At 34.4% G+C, this 26,187-nt stretch overlaps 1 protein-coding gene across 1 annotated transcript in view; it reads right to left on the minus strand.

Annotated features, from left to right (window-relative positions):
* Window positions 1-26,187, minus strand: part of CFAP47 (cilia and flagella associated protein 47) — a gene marked incomplete at both ends in the record, with an annotated part of 269,038 nt that overhangs the window by 143,129 nt on the left and 99,722 nt on the right. Inside the window, 5 exons of the mRNA XM_082277854.1 lie at window positions 679-822; window positions 4,755-4,951; window positions 14,903-15,083; window positions 21,179-21,405; window positions 22,319-22,427. Of these exons, the coding sequence (XP_082133980.1) occupies window positions 679-822; window positions 4,755-4,951; window positions 14,903-15,083; window positions 21,179-21,405; window positions 22,319-22,427 (858 nt within the window). The remainder of the gene's footprint in view (window positions 1-678; window positions 823-4,754; window positions 4,952-14,902; window positions 15,084-21,178; window positions 21,406-22,318; window positions 22,428-26,187) is intronic.

Below are 26,187 nucleotides of genomic sequence, written 5' to 3' on the forward strand. Positions count from 1 at the left end.
TTTTTTTGTCTTTCACAGTTCACATATTTCAACAGCAACTTGCAGTCAAAATCTCTCAGCTGGGACAGAGACAAAACCACAAATACAGCTTCTTGCTGAAGGTGTCATAGCCTCTGCTCTGGTCTTCATTTTAGCATTTGGAATAGTGATTACTCTGATGGCAAAAGCAGCTGTGAAATGGTGGCTTAACTTGCAACAGAAATTATTTTACTAAATAAAGTACTCATCACATAAATTAATTTGTGATGTAGGCATGCAACGAGAAATACTCAATGTTAGTACTTAATTACTTAGGTAACAAAATACACTTTAATATAAGTATTTAAATTCAGAATAACAATGTATATTTTTTGTGATAAAAGTTCAGAATTTTTACAGAATAACTGAAGGATTGAAGGACTTGGCAGAAACAAATAGAATTGAAGGATTTTATAGAAAATCAAATAAAGAAGACATGAGAATATGTGGTGGGGAAATCTATCATACATAATCTTAAGATTTACAAAGTTAGTTAATTTGTGTTTTTACTTCAGATAGTAGGAAATCTTACCATCTCTTTCTCTCAAGCAGCTGCTTTAATATTAGCAACTGTCTACACACTTCCATAATTTGGATACTGGTGATAATTTTCTTGGTAGAAGCATCCTTTTTAAATATTGAAACTAATTTCTCTCTTACCATTATCACACACTCAGCCACCGGCTTGAACGTGAGAGGATACTGAGCTGTTTCACCTCCACGCACATTTATTACAGGAGGGCCATAAAAACACTGTCCTTCCAAAACTGCTTCAAACCTCCAGTCCTGACTGGACATGTTACTCTGAAAGAAAATCAAAGATGTAAATTAGATTATGCATTTAAATTTTTTAATGTGCATTTCAGCTTTCACTTGCAGCTATCACCACATCAGAGCACAGTACTCATTTGCTCCAAGTACTGGCTCAGAGTGCCTTTGGGGAGAATAAAAGCAGTGTATTTTAAAAATTAAATAAGCTAATAATAAATCTGTTATTCCTGGCAGCCAGAGGTACAGAACCCCTACTTTCAGTAGCAATACTGTCAGCAGGAATACTCATTAGAAGAATATGAGCATGATCTAGCTAATGGTCAAGATGGAATTTGTAAGTATCATCATAAACATTTACAAGTATCTTTATGGTGCTGTTTAATGCTTGCCAAAATTCTGTTCCTATTCCATCTGTAGAAAATCTTAGTGTACCTCTTTGAAGTGCTGATGTGGTGTGCTGGCATATATTGCCTCATTTGGCCACTGACAATGTTACAGGATCGGTCTTGCTTATGAACTGAGAACTCAATCTCCAGAGGAGAATTTACAGTCCTGTGTTCTCAAAATCTGGTCTTTCAAGAGACTGAACTACTTTAAAGAATGCCTGTCCTGAGCAATATGAGCATGAGCCTATTTAAGAAACATGTCTATCGTGCATCCAGATGTATCACAAGACTGCTTGATTACGGTAAAAAGTGAGATCTTTCATAATACATGCTTAGGGGGTGCCTAAAAATAATAAAACTAAAATAATGCTATTCAGCATCCTACTGTTTGAAGGAACCAGATGACCAAACATCCAGTCTGACAAAAAAAAAAAAAAAAAAAAAAAAAAAAAAAAAAAAAAAAAAAATTAAAACTCATCTGAAAGATAAAATAAAGTGTCACTCATGAGCTAATACATGCCTTGTCAAATAGAGAAGATTAATCTCATCTGATCTATGAAAAGAGAAAGTAATCTTTTGACCTACAATGGTCTTCATCCATGGAAAATGGTATATAAACATCAGGTATAAAGAATGGATTTGAGGGAATAGAGATGATACTTCAGTCTTTGTTTCTTTCTAAGAAAGTCTCAGAAACAAAGAATCTGTGGTCAGCAGACCTAACCCAGAGCTACCCACACCTGCAGTATCATCTATCTAAGGTTTGATTAATATGTATGATTAATGCTTCACTGTTTGGTGTTAAGAGGTAAATTTCCCAGTAGTTGAGCACATATGCTCAACATATTGGAATGTTGAGGCTTAATGTAGTGCCTCAGTTTTACAAAAAACTTTGATCACCATGTCTTCAATTCTCTAATAACAATGACATCATCTCTGGTAGAAAACACAAAAGGAAAAATTATTTGACTGATGTCCTCATGCCAAGGATAAAATGAAAGGGGAAAAAAAGACAATAAAAGTTGATTTTTATTATCATCCTTTTTTTTCTCCACAATATCAGGAAAAACTTTATCCTTTTGAAAACCAGCTTGGGCAGCTTTAAAATTGGCAGGTCATCACTCTCTGCTAATATAACATTTTAAAAGTTGGGACAAAGGAAAAACATCATCAGGATTGGTCTAGGTTCTAGAGAAGGACAGTGAAAATTTGGGTGCTTAAGTTGTTGTATTTTCAGTGATTTCTACTAAAATTGGTATCAGATGTTTCCTCTACCCACAGTAGAGATGATTACATCAATATGTAGCACAAGTATTTCTTCTTAATCTCTAACACAAAATCTTGACATCTGGAGAAATGTAGTTGACAAACATGGTCACTTTGAAATTCCTTTGTAACACAGCATGAATTCCTAAAAGTATCTTCTAAAGAAAGATATTAAGGTCAACCATAAACATTAGAAAATTAAAAGAAAATATTTGTCAAATTCCACTCCTTTATACTTGTTCATTACTAGTTTTAATTAATCAATCATCTAATTCCTACAGGATCTCTGCTTAATGCAAAATCTTATCCAAAGCCTGTCAAGTCAATTCATTTAAACACAATTAATGCTAAAGGAGTCAGAATCTCCTCACAGTATTGTAGGTGGTTCAACCCAAACTACATAATAATTGAATTGGACCTATACCTGGAGAGTCTGAAAGGCACAGATGGAATGGTTACATTCATCTCATGCTTGAGAAAATTATGGAAACCTAAAAGAAACTAATCTCAGATCTCAGATTCAGCTGGGTTCTTATTCTGCTCCTGTGACTGATTCACTGCCTGGCTTTAAGCAAACCAGCTGACTATTTAATTTGCTCCATTTATAAAGTGTTCCACCTAACACACGTTATGACTGTTAGTTTGCTTGTGTCTGTAAAAAGTGCTTTGAGCAATAAATATTCAGTTCAAGAAACTAATTTTAGCAGGTTGAATAACCCCATCTTCAGCTCCAAAATGAGCATGTCTTTTTCCATAGAATATTTTAAAAAACTTAAATGACAAATACAATAGTGCTAACAACAATATAAAAATATGGAAAAACTTCTGATAGATGGAGAAGCTCCAACTAGAATGAGTGTATATAGAAATGTAAAGTATCTAACTCCTAAAAAGAGTAATACACATTTTGTATACTGAACATGAAAGAAACCTTGTGAAAAAAATAATGTACAGGTACAAAATTAACCTTAGGATGTAAAAGAACAGGAACAACTTCACACTTTTATATTTCTTTGTCCATCAATGTTTGATTTCGCAATTTTAGGGCGTAACATTTAAAGCAGATTTTGTGATCATGTATATGCATTTCATTGAAAGAGAGACACACAGAGATACACATTCGCTCTCCCTCACATGGAGTATATGCTCCTTTTGGGGTACTTCTTACTTCCTTGCTAAGAAAATGTGCAAGACTTTATAAAAGTATGACTCCATGCATGACATTTAAAAGCATATGCTTAGAAACACTCTGAAGAGAAAAATAAATCCATCAGGAGAATGAAGCAAATCTGTTTGCAAGCTGTTTAAACAAGGTAGAAAATGTCCTTACTTTTCTGTTATGTATCAGTTGCTCTTAAGTTAATGTAACATTCAAAAAAATCAGTGTTTAATAAATAAATTACTAATATGTTAAAACATATGTGCAAGAAGATATAGCACTGTAATATGGTTTCTTTTCATTTTCTTTTATTCTTTCTGATGTACTAGTTCCTTGTCTACTCTCAATATTTGACAGAGCATTCAGTATGATCTTTCCCCAGATATTCAGTCTTCTTGTTTGAATCTGCCCCCACTCTTCTGAATAAAAAATCTCAGAATAATTTCTCTGTAAATTAACTCACTAGAATTCTTTAGTGGCTCTACAATCAAAAGTACATAGACCAAACTGTAGTGCAGGTCTCAGGAAATATTTTACTGGTTTTATCTCTTAAAGAATCTTTATTCCTTCTGTCACAGCTTAAGATCCTTCCCTATAATTTTTGTGGAGTTTTTTGTTTTATTTTAAAGTTCTCTAAAATTTGACCAATAATTCTTTGAAGGAGATAATATTGCACCCATCTTCTCTCCCTCTGGTCTTACTTCTCATGTGTCAAGGATTTCATATGCAAAATAAACATGATAAAACTATATATGATATACTGCCTATGCTTACCACATTTTTTTAACTCTATGTAAGCTTGTTCTACTATTTTATTCCTCAGCATCTCTCCTTTTTTGTCTTCAGAAAGTGTATTTTTTCCCTAGATTAAATAACTACTTTTTCACTTTCATTGTGATAACATTATTAAATATTAGACTAACAATTCTCTGAAGAGAAACATCAGAATTAAGCCCATCAAACTAATAATTAACTTGAAGTAAATTATTTTCCTTTATAATATCTACAACATGGACTTTGAGAAATAATACTCAAGTCAGTATTTACATGCATCTTTGCATTTCAGGACTGTAAATTTTAACAGTATTGATCTGAAATCTCATTTTTTAAAATCCTGAATCTTAGTTTAGTTACCAGTAGTAGAGTGAACTTACAATTGGAATTTCCTGAGTCACCATCTGGTAAGCTGGAGTTAGAAATTCAAGCTCTGCATCAGCCTGTTCTGCATTCACCACACATTCAATCTCATAGACACGAATATCACAGGAGGACTTCAGAAGAATCTGACAGTGGTAGCAGCCAGCATAGTTAGGAGTGAATTTTATAGGAAACTCAACTGTATCACTTCCACCTAAAAAAAGGCCCAAAAAAATTGTGATGTTGTAAAAATTTCAGAAACATTGAATTCACAAGCAGAACCTGAAGAGGTGTCCAATAAACTGTAGGAGAGTCTTCCCAGCAGTATGTGCAAAAATTTCAAAGAAACAATGGAGTTTTAGGAGTGTTACCATATAAGTTAGTTCCCTAAAAAATGGTATATTGAAGCATGTAAAAAATATTTTATATTGATTTTAGTAGTGCACAGAGATGTATTTTAAAAGAGCTCTTAAATCTAGTAGAAGAGTTTAACATATATGAATTTCTGTAAATATTTTTAAAACTATACAAGCTACTACACTTTTTTCAACAGCTACCATTAGAAATCAGTGGTATTACAGTACATTTGGCTGAGTATCCCCAACAATTACTGAAATTCTGCTAAATGTAGTAGTTCTCATGACAACTCTTTAGACTTTTTTCTATGCCGAAATTTGGACTGAAAGTCTGAGTTGCCAAAATTGACAGGGGTGTCCAGAGTGAAACAAATTCATGCAAAGTCCCATTTTCCCAATCCACAGCACACAGGAAAAACTCCCCACAGTAATCTCTGGAGCAAGGAAGAAGCAATAGAAAAGCTGTCCATCTTTCCACAGAGCCAGGTCTAACCGATCTGCTGCAAAGACTTCCTCCTCTGTTCTTCTTACAGAAAAGAACACTCTTCCACAATATTTTAAGCCCCTCAGTAGCCCTTGCAGGACACATTCCAAAGGAAAAAGGAAGGTATGTGGGGAACTCCAGTGATGGCCATAAAGAGTTCCCCACTTCCAAGGGTCTCTAAGACACCTGAAAGACTGCAGCTGTAAAACACTTCACTGTTGTTTCATATGAAACAAAGACTGATTCTCTTCACTGTTTTCCAGCGTTAGAAACCAATGCCTAAAGCTGGAAAAAGATAGCAAGGAAAGTCAGAGACAACATAATGACCCAGCAGAACCTTACAGATAAAACTCCAAACAATGCAATTCCCTCTGAGGGGGAACACCTGACAAAGTCTCGTGGAATTCTCCCTTTTCATCTTCATTTGGCTTATTTTCTGATGGTATGCATGACAACTGGATTCAAACTATTCTTATATCTTCAGTGACAACACCTGAATTTTGCAATCAGTCTTCATTTGCAATGCTGTTCATTCTCTTCCACCCAGTGGTGCTCCCCATGCATTCAGGTCTCATCTCTCTGAAAATGAACACCCAACTGAAGTTTTCTTATGGCCTTATGTCATCACTACTTCAGGTTTTCCACAAAAAAAGCTCAAGTTCAAGAGACAAATCACACAGAGTGATTATTCATCTTTCAATATTACTAGACTATCAGAAAGAATATAAATTGCACCTCAGGTTCAACCCTCTCTGAAATAATTAATTTGTTCTCTTTTAAAGACAAGATTAATGGCCTGATAATTTTGAAATTATTACTATTTTGTCCTATTTTAGCATTGAATTATTATCCCCATGGGCTATCTTCCATAGAAGTGACCTGAGTTTGTCAGTTATGCAAGGACTGAAACTCTTTTCCATTTTTCAGTTCATTAGTACAGTCCCTGTTCACAAAAATTATTTTAAGATGTTGAAACAAAATATTCAATTCAAATGTAAAGTGCACATTTTAGATACCTGCATTTCAAGTTAATGTTTAAACATGTATTTGAAGAAAGATAGTACAGCGTTCTGAAAGATCTAAAATATTTCTGCAGAAGTTTTCCTTTCTTGCACTAAATGGAGATTTTAATTACTAATAACTAGGGTAATTTTGCCCCGAGTTGGACCCATATTTGAAATGCACACTTTCAAACAGAAATGCCTCCCATAGTAAAATTTTTAAAGAAAAACCATGAAAAGTACATTCCATAATTATAATATGTAGTTTGGCATTACTTTGGTAAAAAAACATTTGTTTCTGTCTTGGGGTGACTTTATGATGTGTATCCCATATCGCTGCCCTATGCCCAGAAATTAATTTTTGTGCTTTTTTATGCCTTTATTTTTCCTGAACCTGGTGGGGGAGGGGTGGTGACCTGCCTTCTCTCAGAGGATATATTTCTAAATTTGGCCAAACCAGCACAGCTTCTTATACATTTAAAAAATACATATTAGAATAAATCAGTTGAAAAATTAAGTATTATACTCAATTACAATGAATAAAAAGGAAAGCAAGCAAATTCATTATGTTTATTCAACATGATAAGTATCTTTTGCAGTAATACATGGTTTTTCCAAATCGAAATAACTACAGAAATCCCTTGTCTTTGAATTACAGGCGAAGGTTGACTTTTTTTCCCTGCAAAATGTTTTTCATGCTAATTTTAAATATCATGAAGTAAACTGGGCTTACAAGTGTCTCAGCCTAGCATGTTTTCTTCTCTCAGTCTCATAAGACATTTAACAAAGGTTAAGCTAGGGATATATTCAAGGGTTTAATGAACATAATCCAGGGGGTCACACCTGGCTTACATAACAATTTCTGAGACAAAAGTGTTAACAGTAAGCCATGGACATCATTTATTTAATTCCCATGTAGCAGGAAGCAGAGCCTGCATCCATCAGAAAGAATGAGGCTGCAAGCACTTCTTCAACAGTGAAAAGTCAGGCAGAGCAATATAGGGCTTTGCTACAGTTTCCATCCCTACACAAGATTTTTATTGTTTGACAGGGAACCATTCTACGTGAAATAAGATGACAGTTTTATTTTCTAGATTTATATCTGACAAATGCCTACAGGAAACATTAACTCTATCATAGTGGGTTTTGCTGTGAGACAGTTGTCAAAATAGGGGTATTTGCAAAAACTAAAGTTCTGGTGTGCAATGTTACTAGGCATTCTTGGAAAACTAAATTACAGCACATAGGCACTGGTCATGCCCTCTGGCAACTGCCTGACATCTTGTGGCATTTACTTATTGCAAAACACAATCTGATCACCGCCTGGAACTAACAAAGTTCATGTCTTCTGAGTCTTAAAAATCTTATAAATCATCATTTTAGATCTGCCTGAATTCAAAGTAAGTCCTCTAACTGCATTAGCCGAAAACCAGTACCTTTCAAAGAAAAGTAGTGACAGCTGTTTTGACATTAAAATGTAAGAAAAAAACATATTCTGTAAGGCAGTAATAATGGTCCTTAGTAATCACTGTTTAGCCTTATTACAAATTGTGGGTAGATGAAATGAGTAAAAATAGAAATGCTACTCTTCCACACAATCTGTTGGCATAATTTCTGAAGGTAGGAAAGCATGGGCCTTCAGCAGTTAGCCAACTAATTGCACATTATAGAAGCTTCTCTTCAGCAATGGTGATTCTATGTATTCAGAAGATCAAAGCTAAATTTCTCACTGAACTTATCTCAGCCTCTGACACTATGCATGGGTCACAACAACTCGTTAACCTGAAGACTGAATTTGCTGGTATGGATTCCTAGAAGGTTAAATAAGCAATCATGATGAAGAGCCCAGACTCTTCTGACTTCTGCTTATATGTCAGGTTTTCAAACCGGTTCAGGGGAATTAGAGCTCATCACTCAACTCTGTAGTCTTGAAAAAGCAGCTACTCTTTTGTATCCCTTACTGAGTGCTGATAAGTTTTGAAATTTTTGCTATCACTGTGTATGTTCATTTGATGATTTTCTTTCACTTTGTCTTAATAAAATAGATTTCTAGAAGAGTTTCTAAAAAACCTACTGACTGGTTATTCATTCCTTTTTTCCATTTAAATACAGTATACCACTACACATCTAAACAAACAGTTAAATACACTTAACCAGAGAATGAAGATCTACTGGGAAAAAAGAATGAAAGCAAGTTTTCTTCAACTGATCTATAAATGAAAACGGGAGACACTTTTTTCAATGCCTTGTTATGAATATTCAGCAGCCTTGTTTGTGTATCATTCAGAAGCCAGCGAGGAGCTGTGTGGCACTACAATAAATTATTTTTAGGGGGTTGGTTGTTTAAAAATCATTGTCCCTAATATTTATGAAAAATACTCATAGGCACTTTAGAAACAAGTAGTCACTACACCAATGAGCAATGCTGCCAAGTAAAAAGTTTACTTAATACAGCTTTAAAAACCATGACACAAAGGTGTTTTCTTAAGCCATTTGATGAATAGCCCCTGCTGAAAGGGATTACCCAAATTATAAGGAGTTACACTGATAGAGTAATAATCCAAAGAGTCTTGATCTAAAATGACAAAGAAAGAGCTGAAGTCGCTCTAAAACATACACTCAAAATTTACAAAAAAATTTCAAAACTTTTTCTTTGTGACTGGAAGAGTAAACAAAATTTCCTACAAACAAGGAAGAGAGCTCAGAACTATTACAAAGACTGTGCTGAATGCTTAAGGAAAATTACATGGAGAGAGAATCAAAACCAAGTCTTTGATATTACTTACTGCAAAATAGTAAGTTAATGCAAAATTAGTAACAAAGGCTTACAGTGATATAATAAGAGCTAGATAGAGACTTCTGTGGTGTAGTTCCTTTCTTTTTACAATCTAGATTTCTCTGAGGAAAGAAAAGAGAAAAAAGTAAACCAGTAGTTGCTTCAACAGAAGGCACAAAGTCAGATCAATCTGAATAAATTAACTGTAGGAACAATTATTGAGAAAGTAGAAAAAATCTAATAATTCCTGATAGTTCTGTAGAAAAAGATTTTTCATCATTCACTGGGGAGGAAAGGAAAAAGAAAGAAAAACATTAGAACTCTTCTTGGATATTCTTTGCAAGTATAACAATAGGGAGACAACATTGTCAAATCCTCTAAGAAGAGGCAACAGAATTCTAATATTAGCATTTGATATTGAATCTAAATTAGATAGCAAAATGGAGCAACATTTTTTCATTGAAAATGAATTGTGAGCTTTTATTTATTTATGGACAATTGTTATGTGAAATAGTACAACCTAGCCATCCAAAAAAAATGGTTTTAGTTTTATATTCACACCTAGGTTTTCCATGTTTATTTTTATAAAATAGGAGAAAACCTAAACCATATGGCATGACAAAAAGCATTCCCCATGCATGCTTGCCTTAGAAAAGTTCAATAATGGATGTGATAATAAAATACAGTAAGTGCTTATGGACACACTTGCTTAAGTGCATATCCATTTGAAAATTAAAATCTACCATTACCATATAGAACTGCACAAATCTATCATTACTGATGGAATATATTTGTGTATTCATCATTTCATGACCAGAGATGTTGGGATTTGGTTATTATTTAAAGGTATAAAATAAGGTATTGATGTGCTGGTACTGATATGTGCTGCTGTAATGTTTAGAACAGCATTTACTATCAATCACTTACTCCCATATATTTGCTTTCCTTTAGAAAACTTCTAGTCCAAGGGTATTGCTATCAGGTTTCCTGCTAATAGTACAAGTGGTAATCTAAAGTCATTTCAAGACAGGAGATTGCAAACAAAATAAAAACAGTCTGAAAAAAAGAAAACCAAATAAACAGGAAGCCCTTCTTATAAAGTACCGGGATGCTTCAGTATTGATGAACTGTCACAGGCAGCTCTGTGAGGTGCTCTGTCTCAGGAACTTTTATCTTTCCATTACTCAAAGTAATTGTCAGTGTCATGTTACAATATATAAAGCCATAGCCTATTCCAGAAAATTCCAGGATTTCCTAATTCTGGGATAAATCCTTATTTAATACCAAAACACATATTACTGGATGTTTCTCTTAGCATTAGAATTTCACCAAATAATTCTTATATTAACCTCTAACCTGACAATTGGAGCAAAACTGTGTGTCTTAGAAAAGCTTCCACTTTCTTTTTCAAAAGACTGAGTGGTAGAAAGATTTTTATTCCTCTTGAGTTTGTTGGTGTTTAATAAGTCTCTCATTCACATAATTTTACAGGTATCATAAATTGTTTCATCAGAAATCTCTGTCTTAGGTAGAAAGTGCTGTGCTTTCTGCATAGAGCACTTAACACTCTTTACAGTCAGACATATTTTCCTTTTTTAAATAATTACAGGTAACCTGAAAGGAACCTCTTTCCCTCAGGGATCACGGAGACATCCAGGTATTCAGTTTTCAAGACCTTGAAAATTACTGTAGAACTTGGCTGAACCCTTCCTCATTTGCAACCTTCTGTCTAAAGTGCAGAACAAGAACTGGATGTGCTTTTCCAGTATTGTGTTCTCCTTCATAATACAATAATAGCACTTTTCAACACCTGCACTGTATTTTTTCAGTTATGCATTCAAGGATCCTGGTTGTTCAAAATTTTACAGCAAATCCTTTGATGAACGAACAAGGGGGCTGATGTCAGAAAAACACAGAGTGGGAAGTAAGGCTGACAGCTTTAGTTCACACTGTGAGATAGGTACTCTGCTCCTTTGCAGATTTCTCAAACATTTTGGGAGACATCACTGCAAAACAAAGCCCTTCCTCCCCTTTCTACCTATGTTATTTCATCTTTCATACATAACATTATTTAGCATAAAATCCATGTTGTTCAAATAAACCCAACTGCCTAGGAATTTGTTCTGGTTAGTTAAAACTTGGTTAAAGCTGATCTTTCATTAATTGCTGAAAAGACAAATAGCACTAACTTTTGTACTGGTTTTCACCTGCTCCAAAATCCACAGCCATTTCCTTGTTTCCTGGCCATAGTTTGTGCTGCTGGACAGGACCAGCATATATACAGCAGAAAAAATGCTTATAAAATCTATTCAACAGAGATAATATAATAGCTCTGACTTACCAAACATGGTTTTTACCTGCAGGAAGAGAATGCTCATTTGTACAGATACAGTTTGTAAAATACGAGTGCATGGCAGGAAATCTTAAATAATTGTAGGGATTATTGATATATATATGCATTCCAAAGTCAGTGACTCTGGCAAGTACAATTACAACCCAAGTTACAACTCTGAGCCATAAAACCACTCTATTCAAAGTTTCTTGTGTTTTTGCCTTTAGAAGGAACTTGTTAATTTGGTGAAGCATGGAGCTGGTTTTGGATGCTACTTCTCTGTTGCTAAAATCTGGAACCATTATTTTAATTCCACTTAACATTTTATCCCTTTCATTCTTTCATAACACACCTCAAAGCAAAAGGAGACATATTTCAATGTTGCAACATTTTTCAATTATGCCTTACATGACTTTCCAAATGTTCAATCTACCATTCTCTGGTTTGTAAAGCATTGCAGCTTTACTGTCAATTGCCTTTCTCCTGAGCTATATGTGACGATTGGATTATTCCCCAGGCTATTTCTTATGATACAGGGAAACTAAAGCTCTTCAAGATCCTATTTGAGACAAAGATGAACAACCACCATGGCGTGTGACACAATCTCCTTCCACACCAACTGGTTTAGCACGCAGATGCTGTTCCACGTATACTATTACATTTGGTTGCACTAAAATTCATAGTTTATAACTATGTAACAGTTCCAATTAACTTCTTTTACAAAATCTGTGCCATTTCTAACTCAACCAAGTCTTTGTATAATCTTCCAAATTACTGAAATGCAATTAATATTGTGCAATAACTACTGGTTCCTAAGGACTCCCTTTCTGATGACTCTACAATAATGAATTAATAACATTTCCTAAAGGTTTTCAATCAGGGAAATGTCTTATTTTAGATCTATGCAAGTATGCAGTATGGGTTTTGATAAAGATATCACACTTGAAGTAACGCAAACACATTGTACTCTTTTTATCTATTTGATCTGTAATACTGCCAAAAATGTAATAAGGTCATTTAACAAGATCAATTTTACAAGAAAATGTTTTGAGTGGCATTGAATTTTACCTTCTAATTCCCTGTTGGCAGAGTTTTTAAAATATCGTTTGCACACCTCCTGCTACTGCAATCTAAGAAATTCTGATTCAACGATTGATTTTAGTCAGCTTGCTTCCACCTTTGTTTTTCTTCACAAATCTAAGAACTATCAGAGAACCAGCTACTCCCACCCTGAGGGGAGCTACCACTGTGGCTAAAATACTGCTGCTTTCTCAGACAATGATGTCAACATTTTCAGATGAGACCAATGGTTTGCCTCTGTCCACAGGAACACCAGCTGGGGACTTCTGTCACAATATTAGCCTTTCTAAGAGCCTGTAAATGCTCCTGTGTTTCCTCATTAGTACAATGAATACACTGAATCAGCTGGCACTGTCTTTCTACTGAACGCATCTTTGTTTTCATGCTATCAGCTGGTTAGCTCAGCTTCCCTTTCTGGATGTTCTTTACCTCACCACCTCTCTGAATTTACTACAAAAGCATCATTTTGACATTTCTACTTCCTCATGTAACTATTAACCATCCTATAAAGAAAAAATATATATCAAAAATATTGTGTACACTGCTGTATGATCTAATTTCTGACTTTACATTAATTACTCTCCTCTTTCAAGTACTTGTTTAATATCCTTTGATGAATAAAGAAGCAGCATGAACTAGGAGTAAAATAACTATTCCCTTACTGTACTGTAGGTTATTTACTACATTCCTTACTATAAAGTAGTTTATTCACTGCATTTTTGTAGTGAATACAATGCAATTAATATTCTAAATTGTTCAGATATATTCATTCACATTTCAATTTTTTAAATAATTTGAGCAACTGTTAAGCAACAGTGAACTGCCAACTGGTCAGTTAACAACCTTTGTTATGAGATCGTGGTGGAGATCCTGTTAGGACATCAGATCTGTGTGTGCAGATTTTGTTCTGTTTCTCCCAGCTGTCATTCTCCTCTTCTACAGTGCAATCCAAAGAATCTCCTACAACACTCAACAAAGCCATTGACTTTTTTTTTAGTTCACCTCTGCACTAATTATTACAACTACACATACATTATTTTTAACTTAACAACAAAAGAGTTTTAACTAGGATTTAAATATCCTGCCACACGTGAAATGTGTCAGCCTTCTACCAGTGTTACATCTATTCTACAACTTCTACTGACTGCTCGTCCTGTAGGCCCCCACCAATCTTGCTTCTAATCCTGCCATAACTATTGCTGCCATCATCCTAAAAACACACCCTAAAGTGTCTTATAGCAGTTACATTCTATTTCAATTAAAGTATCCATAACAAAGACTTCTCAGAAAAAAATCAATTATTTTTCTTTATTCCAGAAAAGAAACAAAAACCACAAGATACACATCAAGCATCAAAACAAACACCATGAAAGCACGTGACTGATTCCAGTGACACTTGTCCAGTGACACAGAAATATGAAGAAGGATTCTATTGATTAAGAAAAGAACTAATGAAATAAAACTTGATATGGACTGTGTATAATTCAAGTCTCGACTAAATTTGAATGAAGTTCTCATCTGAGATTTCTTTTCTCCAGGCTAAACACTCCCTCAACAGCTCAAGTTTGTGAGGTTTTTTTAAGAAATGCAACCTAGAGTGCTTTATAGGTTTAAATAAAGCATTTTTAAAAATCAACAAGACTTCAGTATAAAATCTAAGATACTAGAAAAATTAGACAAGAGAGTGACCAAAGATGGCAAGATCACTCTGAAAGCTAATGCACAACTGTTCATTGATGAAGTACACATTAGCTGAAATATCCCTCTGGCAGACTGAGGAAGGCAAAGAAAAGAGATGTGATATGAGTGGCTCAATTTGAACACAGATCAGTGCTGGATGAGAAGTGGAAGGGAGGACAAATTCAGGATCTGCCAGATAAACAGGCCAAATTAATTCATCTTTTAGAGCAAGTCTCCTGTGCTTGTGTGCCTTTGAGAAAACCAATAAACCAATGGCAAGTGGAAAGCACTGGACTGAACTAATATTTAAAACTTGGGGAGTGTCAAGAAAGGCAGAGTGATCAATAGCAGAAAGGAGAGAAAGATCATTTTCTGGATCTACTCAGGAAAGTCTTAAAAATAAAGATTATCTTGGCAAAAGAATACAGTCAAATTCATCACCTTTAAGACTATTACCTGTTTTCTGCGATGTAGGGTATTTGGATGATGAAGCATCCAAATTAACTCTGGCTGAAGCTACCACTGGAATAGAGAATTTTTTAGGAACCTCAAAGAAATTTTTCATATTCACTTCTACACTGTAATCCACGTACTTCAGCTCTGGGGGGTGCTTACGAGGTTTCAGAAGTGCACATCTCTGCAAGTGAAGCAATAACATATAAATCTGAACAATTATATAAAATTTTCAAGTTAAGAAATGCAAAACGATATAGTCCTAATTCTAAAATTGAATTGCCAGTTAAGCAACTTACATAGCAATTTTGAGTGATCCTTCCAAATAAAAACTGTCTTGTAAAATATTTTTAGACATGCATCTGAAACATTTGGTTAAGAAAAATGCATTTTTAAATTTACAGTAAAACCACATCTTACCCAGAAAAAAGCTCTGCTAGCCTCTATGCATACACAGGAAAGGCAAGAAAAGGGAAAAATAAAACATAAAAAGAAAAATATTTTGTATCAGTTGTAGAAAGATGCTTCTTTTCCTACTTCATAAAGTTTCTGAGTAACAAAAAGCATGAAGAAGCAAAATTATTTTGCTATTTGGCAAGGGATAACTATTAGCTGAGTTAACTGATATTTCAATTTTGACAATGTATTTTAGAAATTAGGGCATTTAGAATCAATTCTAGAGACACATAAGCTCTTCTTGTTGGTAAAAAGCATTGCTAATCAACAGCATGAAATATATTAGGAAAGGATTAGTAAAGTATATTAAGGCAAGCTCAATATAGGCATGTGAACCTGTTAATGAACTTAATTTGACTCCTGTAGGATAAAATTACAAAAATACTGCCATGATTTAATACACTGCTTGCCCAAAAATGCCATTTTCAATCCAATAACACACTATAATTGCAATACTCAAGAGTAATTGTGAGTTGAACAAATTTAAAACCTAGTAATGTCTTTTTTACAGACAAGGCTTTGAATTAATGACTGTTGTGAACTATCTTGAAGCAAATCTAGGGCAAAGATAAATGCAGAAATACTCATGTTTTGCTAAGAAAACTGGTTGATTCCCAAACTCTGTTGCTTTAAAATACTGCCAGGATAGCAGGTATCACAGTACATATTTCAGTGAGCCAAGGAATGCAAATCCATTGTGGGAATTCAAAAACTCAAAAGGAAAATCAATTTTTCTTAAGATTGCCATTAGGTGTAAGATGGTCCAATTACAGTTAAATCAACTAGGCTTGGGCTCTGCTTTGGGTTGGTGGTGGGGTTTTTTTTGTTTGCCTTTTTTGTTTGTTTGTTTGTTTTTGTTTTAATACAAATTTCACATTCCCTTGCTGGTTTTAGAAAGCAGACCTACCCTCTGACATTGCTTTGTTTTGACCATTAATCTATCTATTCATAGAGTCAATACAATGTTAAACACAAAGTACATATGGACTTTGGGAACCTGTTAACATTGAGCTGTTAATATAGGTTTTTTGGCGCAACAAATATAGAAACAGGTTATTATTCAAAATTCTTGTTTATCGAAGAGCAACCAGGCAAATGTATTTGACTAAAAAAATTCACATCAAACCAAATTGTTAGGATAGTTCTTGTATTACTGTATTTGCACAACTTCTATGGTGCAAAAATAATTTAGAGAGGAAACAGGAAAAATTGTTATGTGAGTTGAAAAGCTGAGATCACTATTTATTAGTTTCTATCATACAAGACTGAACTCCCACATTACTCTCTCATACACACACACAAAATGAATAAAAATATCAAAGATGCAAATAATGCAATTGCCATATTAATTGCAAGTTCCACTTCTCTCTGATAGGAAAAAAAAATTCATTCTCACTTATAATGGGAAGTTCCTAACCAAAAGGATTGCATATATTTACCAGTTTAAATTTGACTTGATCTTCTGCATAATCAAATATAAATTTATACCTACGCATGACTTTCGTAACTAGACTATTTTCCAACACTGAAATAAAAATCCAACATGATTACACAGCTTTGTTATATCTTAATTAAAAAATAATTGTAAGATGACCTTTCCTGGAGCACTGAACACATTTAAATTATAATTATCTTGAAGAAATGTCTTATGATTTAAAAAAATCACTAAAATACTTATTTTAAGATCCTTGTTCTCGTTATCTCATTTGAAAATATATGTTAGGAAAAAAACCCAGTTGGTTAGTATTACATAGTCTATGAACATTTCAAATATTTCCTGGAATCTTGTAAAAAAGTAGAGGATGAAAATATTTTTAATGACAGACCTAGTTGAAAAAGAAAATTCCGCAAACATTCGCAAGACTAAACTTTGCTGCTTCATAGGCTAACATTTCCAAGAGTAAACATTAGCACAATTCAGATGAATGTTGCAACTGCTCCAATTTTTAATATTTTTGTGGGCAGTGAGAGTTAAACAGAATTTAGTATTTTTTAACTCTCATAATCAATGGAGATCTAAGGCCACTCTGTTACAAAAATACAGATTCCAAGCACTTCTACTTCATCAGCCTGATGGTTCATGATATTCCAAGTGTGAAAGTCTTATTTCCAGCTAAGAATGGTAATTGCATTCAGTTCCCAGGATTAATTACTTTTTAGTATAATTTTTTGAAAAATGAATGGAGGGTATATAAAGCATCAAAATTAAACTGCATATTTTTCAAGGACTGTTTGATTTTAGAAGGTATCTTCTTAGATGTACCATCTGCACTCTCTATGTATGAAGGGTGGCAGATTCTGTTACAGGGTGCTGAGGAACCTCTCTCTTTCCTTGCATATTACTGTTCTTCAAATCCTAATTTAGCACCATTTCTTCCTTCCAGAAATTAACTTCTAAAGCTGTTCCTCATGAATAAAGAAATTTATTATCTCGGTGTCTCAGAATCCCTGTGATCAATCGTGTTTGCCATCTCCCTTAATCCCATATCCAAAGATAAGTGATGTAATATAAAAGACATTGGTCTCACTTGTAAATTCAGCAAATTGAAACCTGATCACAGCTCCTTTAATGAAAAGTTCATTCCCATTCAAATGTATCTAATGCAATGTTTTATTTTCAGTACCTTCTCCATTCAAGGACACCATGACTCTTCTTCAAAAAAACCCCACGTAAGTTTTTAAAAAAAGCAAATTCTTTACACTGAGCTTAAAAATTTCCATAATCATACAGAAGAATACAAAAAATCCTTCTTGATCCCTTGGCCCCCTTGGGGCCAATGAAGAGCCCAAACTTTGAAGATCCAAGCTGGGCAGCTGTTGGATGAGACTGCCACATCAGCCAAACAGCAGAAGCCACAGCCCCAAGTGCACAAGGTCCCTGCTCATCTTGCCTTGATCAAAACTAAAACTCATCAACACCACAATGGTGTACTAAGATAAAAGCACTCCATGTTTCTCAGTCACACAAAATCAGGATAGAAAGGAAATGCACAATGTCCTAACAGCTGGAATATGGTAAATGTGGTGTCCATATTCAGATGAGACGTGTGGTCAAAAGGAAGCAAAATGGAACCTAAGTAAATACTTTTTACAGTTTAACAATGAGGGCACATCTGGACACAGTGGGAAGTGAGAGCTTTAGCTCTGAGATTCTTGTGGAACAGGACTTTTCCTATCATAATATCTAGTTATACAAGGAGATTATTAGCATCTATGCCTATGAAGAAAAAGTCAGGTATCTAGCAACTGGGTCTAAAATGAGGCATGTTATTTTGAATCTCACTTCACTGACTGCAGCATCCTTCCCCTCACAGTCCCAAGTGAATGAATTCTCATTATTGTTATTTCTTTCTTTCTTTTCTTCACTCTCCACTATTTACTACAATTAGCAACTTCAGTCTAAACATGTCCTTCCACAGTGGATCTTTTTTCCAATACTCTCCTCCTTCCCTTGTTATCTTTGTTCACCTAAACTTCCCACTTTCAGCTTTCTCTTATTCATCATTACAAATTATTCACAAAACAGCCTTTTTTAATTATTTACAACAATGCCAGACCCAACCTTAACAGTGTCTGATAGTTCCATCCTATATTATCTTTACTACTACCTGAAAACGTTTCAGGAATAATTAAAGAAACACTTTGGAGGTAAGAAAGTAACACAGTTTTATGGGAAAAAGATAAAAAAATCATTATTTGTTTTACTAATTCTAATTATTTAAACAATCAAAACAGATCTTTGTTCCTTACAGCAAGGAAAAGAAACAGTAAAAACTTAGTACAAAAGCAGCTAGGACTACTAGCCATATGTATAGATGGGTTGAGTAAAAAATTATAGCACTAGTAACTGATTATGCATATCCAGTTCTACTCCAAAAACACAGCCCACTCTTATTACTGTTTTCTAGGTGACTTCTAAGGTGACTTAAGTAAACATGACAAAAATTTACAGTTTAGAGAGACTGGAAATCATGCAATTATTTAGTTATTTAGTCTTCAATTTGACAGGTAAAAAATGGATCAAGTAGTACTAATGTAAGGGTGTTTTCTCTTCTGTCCATCCATTGCCTAACATGATTATACCTGCAGGAATCAAGTAGAAAGGTGGAATAGAAATCCAAAAGAGAATAACAGATTTCCAGATATTCTGGATTTAACCTACAACATGTGTCCCAAAGGATTTCACGAGCCTAAATAATTCATTGAACCATGGGAGCTGTAGATGGGCTTTTTTCCTTTTTTTCTTTTTTTTTTGTGAGGAAAGGGGAGAATTTAGACCACCTAAAACCATACATCAGCTCCAGTTTTCACTGCAGAACACCAACCCCCCTCAAAAAAGGTTTCTCCAATTAATGCCACCAGAATTCCTACACTGCCATTTTTAAACAGATAGTTGGCACGAATTTATTACAAAAGTTAATAGGAATATATTTCATAATTTAGTCTGCATAGTAAATACCGAGATATTTTTAATGTGTAAACTCTTTGCTATGCCAGTAGCAGAATTTCTCCCCTGTATTTGTCACAAGCAAATATAAGACTTTCTGTTCATGGAACAAAATACTTCCTTCTGCACATTAATTTCTCACATGATAATTTATTCAGTGCTATTATCCACCATTATGTGTTTTATAATATAACTAAGCTAATTATCCTCCACTCTTCCACAGTACATGTAGTTTTAGAACTCACATTGCATTTTAGCATGTCTAATGGTGCAAGGAGTGTTCCTGTTACGTTCTGTCTTGATCCCATCTACAACTTCAGAGCAGTTAAAATTTTCATTAAGTATTGCCTAGTGACTGTGATATTAAGAGACTTTAGTTATGAAAAGTCAATAAAATGTTACCACAGCAGTGGATTAGCTATAATCCCAAAGGAAACTATTTGAGTCTAAGAGGACACAATTACAATTGTTGTCCCACTACAAATACACAACAGATTAAAGTTACGATGTAACATTCCCTCATTTTATTTGTTTTATATTACTTTTCAAACAAAAGGCATAAATTTAGCAACATCAAATCACAAGGGAAAGTTTTTTTCCTCTTAGCACTGGGAACCATACTCAGGGAACTGTCTAACTGGAAAGCTGGAATAACACTGCTGCCCAGCAATTGCTCTGAGGCCAGGTACCATCAGGGCACAAAGGAAACTAAAACCCAGAGTGTGGCTATCATCCATAGGAGGCTATACTTGAATTCTTCATAAGAAAAAGCCTTGTTTATTTGGCAATGTTACTATTACAGATTTATTCACAAGTAATAACTGATTGTTTAATGGACTGCCTTGGAGGACTTTTTGTTTCTAGATGTTGAAATCTTGGGAAAATATATATAGGTTGGAATGCTACATAAGAGGGGAGCTATGTCTTATTAGAAAAACTTGTGGTGCTCCAAAACTATATTGCATTGATTGCAAGACAAGAAAAGTCTATTGGTTTAAAAAAAATAAATCCCATTTCTTACAAAAATATGCATCATGAAGGATACTAACACAGATACCTATTACATACAATATGAAAGCTTTTTTAATTGACAGGTATTTTTCAGAAGTAAAGTAAAATGTTAGTGCTTTTCTTAAGTGCAACCAAGTTTTCTTAAAGGAAGGACATCATAATAGCATAGGGTGACAAAGTAGCTTCAGAATGAACATGTAAAACATTGCAGTGTCTGAGGGGAATTGGGATTAGTAACTGTCAGATTACAGATGTGTGGGGAAAAAAATAACTTCACACCATTTCCTGAAATATAAAAACAATTCAGTCCTACAAATCAAGGACAACTAAATTTAATTGCAGCACCAGACAAGTGTGTTTCTCACCTCTACTCTGGACAGTCCCAACAATGCAGTTGCAACTCGAACACTGCTGCTCTGCAGAGTCCCAGTCATCAACCTCCTTTCATACTCAATAGCTGACATCTGCTGCTGTGCAGCAAGAGCCAGGGCTCTCTCTCTTGACTCATTGATCAATGGAATCCTCAGATTTTCCTCCAGAGTCTGACCAAGTCCACATTTCAAATATAAAACTGGCCGTACTGTGCTTGCATCTGTTAAAAAACACAAACAAATGAAAGAGCAAAACAAAAACAAAACCACACACCACATTTGTCAGATTCTGGTGGAACTTCAGAGTTTTTAAAATTTCTAACCTCCAAATAAAAGTCAGAATACAAAATTCCACCAATGTTTAGTTCCATGCTATTTATCCAGTACACGCCATTTATTACATATAATACTTTATTTTTCAACCTAATAGGGAAGCAAAAATTAGCAGACTGAAATCCAGCCCAAAATTTAGCTAATAGAGATAAGAAATAGCTAATAAATTAGCTAATAAAAAAATCCCAAACTTCAGCATTACTACTATTATCACAGTATTAAAAGTTTACCAAAGTCTTTCTGCTACCTACACAACACAGCCGTGGTTTTACCCCTCTAAATGATATTAGATCCCCTCTAAAAGAAACCTCCAGAAATTATTTCAAGTAGCAGCTACACTGTTTCTGAAATAGGATTGACAGGAGTTTATCCCTGGCTGTTTGAAGGCAAAAGCATTGGCATATCTGTCAAATCACATCACTGCACATAAAACTCATGTGTTTTAAAACTAGAAAAATTCTAGATAAAGATTACTTGTCCTGGTTCATCTGGCTAGCAACCTATATTCAGAAGAAGAAAATTAGAAAAATTACGAAAAAGTATTTATGTACACTATGTTGAAAACAATACAAGAAAGATGAAGATCACCAACAACCAGCTGATGCTCTGAAGAGAATGGACTGGAAAACATTAGAGGAAATATTGCATATTTCAATTACAATGTATTTTTTACACTTCACTACAAACAACTTTTTTTACCACATGTACTTGATTAATCCTAAGAAAAATGCATGGAAACAAAAGAACATTTACAAAAAAAGATTTGCTCTATTTTACTCTTCTCCCTTCTATTCACTGTACCTTCTGAGGTATCGGTAGCACACAAAATATTTGGACTATCCAATGCAGGCAATTCTGAAGGCAAAGGTAAATCACCTATTCCCTCTATCAGGTATACAAAGTCTCCAATCTGCAATACAAGGACACACATCCACACACATCAGAAAGCAACTCATGCAGAACAGAAGGCAAAATATCAAAAGCAAAAGCAAAGGTATCCTAGTAATGCCGAAGATCTGACCTGTGCAATAATTCACATATTCAGGAGACCTGGTTTTTTAAACTATGCCTAAATAGAAGAAAATTATTATTTCAAGCCATGCTGTGGTAATAAAGTAACTTAAATTGAAAATAATAAATCTGAAAAGTCAAGAAATTTCAAAAGGCAGAACCCTTTTAAACTCCTTATACAATTTAACTGAATAAGGCTACCCTGACCCATAAATACAGAAAAAATGTGAATTCTTCCTATGTGCTACAGTTACTTCTAATTTAAATATGCTCATGATCAACCTTCATTGCTCTTCACCACTTAGAATTTTTTTTAAAAATGTTTACAATAGTTTTGAGCCAGAAACATTCCTCTAGAAAATAAAAAAGAGCAGAAGTCAAGGCAGGTTGGCATCGTGTACAAATTCTTTAAAAAGAAATAAATTTAATAAATCTTAATTATTTCAATAAAAAATGGAAAATTTACAGAAGCTTGAAAGTAAATAAAAATATGACCTAGAACAAAGAAAGATAGTCATTTTTCCCAGAGGAAAGGATAAATTAACTAGCAGAGAAATAACACTTTGAATTATAGGTGGAATGAAAAAAATAAGGTGTAAATGAAAGACAGAAAAGTATTTTTGAGGAAAAGAAAACTCGCTGAAAGTACTCCAAATTAGAAAGTCCACAATCAGAATGGCTCAAACTAAAAAGATATATAAGTTAGGTACCATTTCTCTATCTGAACTAGGCAGGAGATTTAACATATATACTAATATTGCTTTGATAACTTCTTTGTCTTTACCACAATTTTTTTTTCAGACAATTGTAGCTTCTACTGATTGCAAGATAAAGAATTAAATGCCTCCACAACAACCAATATAATTTACACAGTCAGTCTCTCTTTATTTCCATAAACCATATTCTGTAAAACTCTGCCCTAAAAACATGTATTCTGTCTTTGATTCTTCATTCCAGATATGAAAGCAATAATTTAGTTCTATAATTTAGTGCATCTGCCAACCAATACAATATTTTCCTTTTAATACTGCTCAGTAACATAAGAAAACCCTGTTTTTCCCTTTGCCTACATTTTTAGTTTCATCAGATATTTATGTTAAGGCTGAAAACACTGCAATTGTATTTCTGACCCAGCAGAAGGAAAGCTATTCAACTTTGATGGCATTTTCTCCCTTTCCTTGATTCAAGAGCTCACACAAATCTTCCTTGAGAAGGATTAAAGAAACCTGCAGCAAAATTGGATTCCCACACACAAATAGCCACTCCTGGGAACCAATTTAAAAAGGAATTATTCCTGTTTGACACAGTGATTTGGCTCCATAAGGGCCCTTAACAAGCTCACAGCACATACAATTAATTTTATGAAGGTGCTGGTTGCTGGGATGCCATTCTGCTATCAGTTACTTTTCCTGTCCTTGCTGACATCAACATGCTTATAGGAAGGAACAAACTTCCCTAATTTCCTCTTGGCTTTGCAGAATTGTGGGGGTTTGATCTCCACAGAATGCAAATCCTGTTCTCTTTCCACTGAGCTTTTTTCCTGATGCTTTGGAACAGAATGGGTATTTCAGTGTACTTTGAGAGTTTAACTCTCTTAATGGTTTATACTTCCATTTTCCATCAGCTGCAAACAGGACAGCATCAAGACTGTGTAGGGTTTACTGTTAATGAAAATAGTTAATAAAGGAGCTGTTGAACTATTTATCCAATCACATTGCTAACTGATATTTCAAAAGAATGAAGAGCTACTAGAAATTTTCTGTTTCTCATGCAAGCCAGTAAGAGAAACAGATAGAAAAGTGTTCTCTCAATAAACAATGTAATTTTATATTAGACATTTAGCTGTAAAAGTCTGGACAAGCACTCTTAAACTATGATTTAATATATTATTATCATTAAAAATTCCACGTTGTTCACACTTAAATTAGTTCCTAGAAACAAAGATATATTTAAAAAGCAACCCAGTTATGTTTAACAATATGTAATAACATCTATGAAAGGACCTATGTTAAAAATCTGGAAAATATCCATTTCAATTTTTCCTAAAAAACAATGAAATACTGAAACAATCCTTTGAGGAATGTTATAAATGGCTTGCACTGTCATTTCAAACCGTATAAAAGTGAACATAAAGATTATTTCAAAATAAGGAACATCCTTGAGGAAGCCAGAAACTTTGAATCAGTGTAGCCTCTTGCTGTTATTACAGATATAGAGCTGCTGCAGTGACAGATAGGATTCCTAATCAGATTCAAGCCTAGTGATTTAAATCTCAATACCTTTTTCATTGATTGTAATGAAGGAGCAGACCTACTCTGACTAATATTTTGGTCTGTTTGTCAAAAAGGGTAGGAAAGGTAGGTAGGAAGAAAGCACAGAAATGCTAAATTAAATTATTTATTAGATTTTTTATATATCACAAGTCCATATTTGAATGACACAAGACTCCTCATTGTGTAAAGGTCATTTGATCATCATACAGCATGGTGGCTGCACTTCTTTGTCAGTTAGATAATGGTATGACTGAAATATTGCAGCCATATATACAATATTTAAGAAAGCCAAATTCTTCCTGTGCCTATACTGTACAGCTCTAAACTAATGTTAGCTATCTTGCAGTTTCATCTTTCCCTAGGGGATTTAATACATTTCCTCACAAATTATGCAATCATGTAGATGGAGCTAATTTTTCTAACCTGAGGTTCTACATATCAAAAATTTTGCACTTTGAGGAGACTTTAAATGCATCACATCTACTCAGCTAAGCTGGAAGGACCAGGTGTTCCAGAAAAAGGTACCATTCAGGACTTAACAGCAGCTTCTCTGAGGCATTAATGCTTCCTACTGTGGAAAGGTCAACTAAATCTTTGTTAAGAACAGTGACCAGTAGCTAGGTGTCTAAATTTACTTCTACATCACCACTGGAGGCAACACTGGGGCTTTCAGAAATAAACTTTTCCTTTTCCACCTGAACTATGACCATCCTACAGCTCTGACCACATCTCTTAGATTAACACTCTTTCCTTAACATGTCTCAGTTTCCCTTCTCTTCACTATATTATTTAGCTTTCAGGCTCTATTCTTTATGTAGCAAGAGCCTACTATTCTCAGCCAGGGTGTATACTTCTGCTTCTAAGAAAGAAACAAACAGGTAAATTGTCAATAGCAGAGATTAAAAGGGTATAAAATCACAACAGGTAAAAGGAGATTCTTCTCAGATTTGCTCCCAGACAGCAGTAGGCCAGGTTCTTCCTTGTCTGGAGACTGCATCTAGATATTCCATTGAATGAAACTGATGAACCTAAAATTCTTTATGAATGTACTGCTGTTGATGTATATTTTCTTCCCTAATAATTTCCCCCTTTGAATGATGCTAGGCACTGGATTGATTTTCCACTGAACCATCCACAAAGATTGCTAACCTCTGACACGAGGACATTAATACATTCTCTTTGTGGGGGATTCCCTGGTGTCAACAAGGCATGAGCTCACTATTTCAGTGTATTTTCCACAGAAAATCCCTCTTCTATCTCTGTTAATTTTCAAGAAAATCAAGATAACTGTACATTCTTTAAGACGTCCAGTCATACGGGTTTTTTCTTTTAAAAATGGCCAGTATTTTCAAATACTGGACAGAGACAGAAAGACAGGCTTGGGCA

Source organism: Coloeus monedula, assembly GCF_965178545.1.
Source record: "Coloeus monedula genome assembly, chromosome: 3".
Taxonomy (NCBI): Eukaryota; Metazoa; Chordata; class Aves; order Passeriformes; family Corvidae; genus Coloeus; species Coloeus monedula.